At 57.3% G+C, this 3,783-nt stretch overlaps 1 protein-coding gene across 1 annotated transcript; it reads left to right on the top strand.

The window, feature by feature from the left end:
* The first annotated feature begins 2,095 nt into the window (after positions 1–2,095).
* On the top strand, positions 2,096–3,783 carry LOC101642731 (heat shock transcription factor, X-linked member 3). The gene is made up of 3 exons (XM_013007962.1): positions 2,096–2,243; positions 2,850–3,148; positions 3,268–3,783. Exons 1-3 carry the CDS (start codon positions 2,096–2,098, stop codon positions 3,781–3,783), a joined length of 963 nt encoding a protein of 320 aa, XP_012863416.1.

The raw sequence follows: 3,783 nt of genomic DNA, 5'->3' as shown, positions 1-3,783 counted from the left end.
TTCCCTCTTTCCCAGTATCACTGCTCACACCACTGGTCCTGAAGGGATCAGCCGCGTTGGACTCCCTGCGCCCCCAACCCCCATCTGCACCAGTGTACACTCTCTGGTCCAGCCAGACCTGCAACGTAGGATTGGGATCATGATAGTGGGGAGGGAGGAAGCACTTAGGAACCAGAGGAAAGTTTTATTTTTTATCGTTGCTACATCGCACCCTGACTGGCTCGTCTCCTCCCCGAGACCCTTCTGTAAGGGGATCTTGAATCTTAATGCAGAACAGGATTTGGTCGTCGGTTTAAGAGTGGGTGTCCTACTGAGGTTCATAAAGTAGTCAGCAGCTACTTCCTCCAATGTGGGCAGCTGATTCCTTCTTTGTTGGCTGTTCTTGGTTTGGAAGCGCCCCTGAATCAAACCTCTTTAGTGTGGGTGAGCCTGCTATATTTAAAATACCACTAAAATAGCTTCCAGCATCATAGCAACACACTAGGCACCACAGCGTGACAAACTGCCCGACAAGTGGTAGTATGGGAAGTACTGTACTGAATGAGGGCAGGAAGGAATTGTGGGGTGTGTGTGTGTGTGTGTGTGAGCGCTATGTGGAAGAATGGTGCTGATATTGAGGGATGGGTCTACAGGGAGGGGGAGTTGGATGTACTGAAGGCTGAGGCTGTGGGGGGAGGAGCTGTGATGAGTGAGGGAACTGGCTGGCACTCACAGAACTGAGATGTATTGAGGGCCAAGGCATCAGGATGGTGCTTGTGATGGCTCCGGGGTTGAAGAACTGTGATGTACTGAAGACTAGTCTGTGCGGCTGAAGAACTGTGCGGCACCGAGGGGTGGTGCTGGCAGGAGCAGGAGCGTGCAGTACAGATAAGTAGGGCTGTGGGAGTGGAGCTGTGAGTCACTGAGGCTGGGTCTGCAGGGAGAAGGAACTGAGCTGAGCTGAGATGAGAGCCAGTGGGGAGGAGGACCTGGGACACAAGGAGAGGAGCTATGCCCTGAGGGGGGGCCGCAAAGAAGAAGCCCAACCCCAAGCCGAAAAAAAAGGCCTAAGGAAAAAGAAACGGGGCAAGCCGAAGGATGGGTGGCCAGGAGGAGGAGCTGTGATGTACTTAGAAACCAGCTTGTAGGGAAGAGGAGCAGGGATGTGCTGAGGGGCAGGTCTGCGGACATGAATCCACAGATGAAGGCAAGCTGAGGCCCCAGGGCTGGGCGATCTCCCCAAGAGCTCAGACTGCAGGTGCCAGGGCTTGAACTAGAGGGTGAGGAGAGCAGTGCACACCCCGTGGGAAGCATCTATGGCTTTACAGTTCCTTCTGCCGGGACCCTGGGGACTCTGCCCTGGGCAAGCAGCCTGGTCCTGTCCCTGCAGCCTGGTCCTACCCCTTATGTGCCCCTGTCCAACTCTGGAACCTGGCCTTTGACCGGCAATCCCTGCTCCCAGAGGCACAGCCATCCCCTGACCTGAGGGTCCCTGTTTCCTCGGAAGGCCCTGGCTGCTCCCCTCCCCTCCTGGTAGCCTGTGGAGGGACACAGCCCCCTCTGGGGTCAGGGACAATTAGCTGTTTCCACGTGGGCCTGTGAGCATGGTGGGGTTGATCCTTTCCCCTCCCTCAGGGCAAAGCATTGCTCTTCCATCAAGGTTGAGCGCGCTGGCATTGTGGATATTATGGCCAGCCCTCAGTGTTTCCGGAGCTGGTGCTCACTGTCACTGGCCCACTCTGATGTTCCCTTGGAAAGGCCCCACTGGACCCCAGTGAGCGACCTGCAGGTGGCCAGGCTGGTGCCTGCAGCGCTGTGGGGAGGTCAGAGTAGCAGGGTGATTCTCTTAGCAACCTGATCCTGGCCTTATTGCCCTGAGAGGCAGAAGAGTAGAGGGGTTCCTTACTGAGGCACTTCCCCTGCCATGGCCAGGGCTCCTCCCCCAAGAGGCAGTGGGCCTCCTTTGTGAAGTAGCAGCTGGTTGCCCCCCTACCAGGATTCTAGAATGTGGGAACTGTTTTTCTTGGGCCACCTAGCACTGACTGAAGGCAGTTCAGTCTTGGTGGGAGAGTGAGTCAGTCTTGAATGTAGACGATCCGCAGTGTACTGGCGCTCAATGGATCATCAGGCAACCGGAGAGAATTACCAAGTTGGTGATGAGGACAGCATCGAGTGGTGGCAAGACATTGATCAAGGTAGCAGAGAGACTTACCAAATCAATGATGAGGGCGGCAGTGGGAGGTGCCAAGTCAACCTGGACAGAGGTAGGCCTGACTGGCAGGAGGGGGAGTTCCCACTAGTTGGCTCAAATGATCCCATGTGGTGTTCCCAGATGATTTATGAAGAATTGGGAAGCTCCCCGTCTACCAACCTTGGTTCTGGAGGCTCCCCATCCTCCAGCAAACTGTTAGGAGACTCCCCATGCTCCAGCAAACAGGTGGGAGACTCCCCAAGCACTAGCGAACTGTGGGTAGGCTCCCCCCACACCAGCGAACTATGGGGAAGCTCTCCACTCCCCAGCGAACTATGGGGAGGCTCCCCGCCCACCAGCGAACTGTGGGGATTCTCCCCATCCTCCAATGAACTGTGGGGAGGCTCCCCATTGAACAATGAACGGCGGACAGGCTCCCAGTCCACGAGCAAGAGCTTTACAGGCTCTCCATCCACCAGCCAAGGCTTGGGAGGCTCCCCGTCCACCAGTGCAGACAGGGCAGGCTTCCTCTCCACCAGCGAAGGCTTGGGAGACTCCCCGTCCACCAGCAAAGGCTGGGAAGGCTGCCTCTCTACCAGCCATGGCCATGAAGGCGCCCCGTCTACCAGCCGAGGCCATGAAGGCTCCCCGTCTACCAGCCAAGCGTCAGGCCCAGTAGGTAGTGTTGACCAGGGTTCAATCATCTTTGCTGGGGAGAAGGAGATCCAATTGCTGCGGTTGCCCTTCCCCAGAAAGCTATGGATGCTGGTGCAGAGCGAAGCCATCCAGTCAGTGCGCTGGAACCGTGACGGAACCTTGGTCATCATCGAAGAGAAGCTCTTCCAGCAGGAAGTCCTGGACCGTCAGTGTAAAGAGCGAATCTTTCAGACCAAAACCATGCAGGCCTTCTTTAGGCAGCTCCGCCTGTACGGGTTCTTCAGGATGCGCAGGTCCATCGCCGGAGGCAGGAGGTTGATGGTAAGTTGCCACTGTTCCCCGGGTGCCAGGCCTCAGGGCCTTGGGGGTGACCAGGATGCGGGGTGGCTGGGGTGGGTCTCGAGCCCTGTGTGCTGATGCCTCTATTCCGTGGGTTTCAGATCTATTGGAACCCCAACTTCAAGAGGGGCGAGCCTTTGCTGCTGAACAACATCCAGAGAAAACAGTGGTGTAGGAGGCAGAAGCCTAGTACAGTGCCGGCCCCCACCAAGGCCCCACTGGACATGAAGAAGATGGCTGTGCCAACTAGACATTCCCTGAGCATCGTGCCAAAGGGAGGGGCCACCCCAGCAGATCCCATGCAGGCCCCCAGTGGCTTGGTTCCCAACTCCCCTCAAGCCTCTACATTGTCTAGTGTCTGGTCCTTGAACAGAGAGCCTGGGAGCCCGGGGACCCAACCTGATCCCACCGAGCTCCCCATGCCCACCGGGGAGGGTACCTCCAGCACCTTTGGGCCCCTACCCAGATCAGAGCCTATAGGGGCAGCAGAGCCGTGTATTGAGACGCTGGTGTACCCCGACTACGAGTCGTTCATGACCATGTACACCACCTGCTACTCAATCCCCCTGGAGGCCCTGACCACCTTGGCCTCTCATAACCCCCCGGGCCCACTGTAG

Source organism: Echinops telfairi, unplaced genomic scaffold (assembly GCF_000313985.2).
Source record: "Echinops telfairi isolate 266 unplaced genomic scaffold, ASM31398v2 ScPeMD7_7472;HRSCAF=8510, whole genome shotgun sequence".
In the NCBI taxonomy this organism is placed as follows: domain Eukaryota; kingdom Metazoa; phylum Chordata; class Mammalia; order Afrosoricida; family Tenrecidae; genus Echinops; species Echinops telfairi.
The sequence above is the reverse complement of the archived record's forward strand: the minus strand, read 5'-3'. Positions and strand labels throughout refer to the sequence as shown.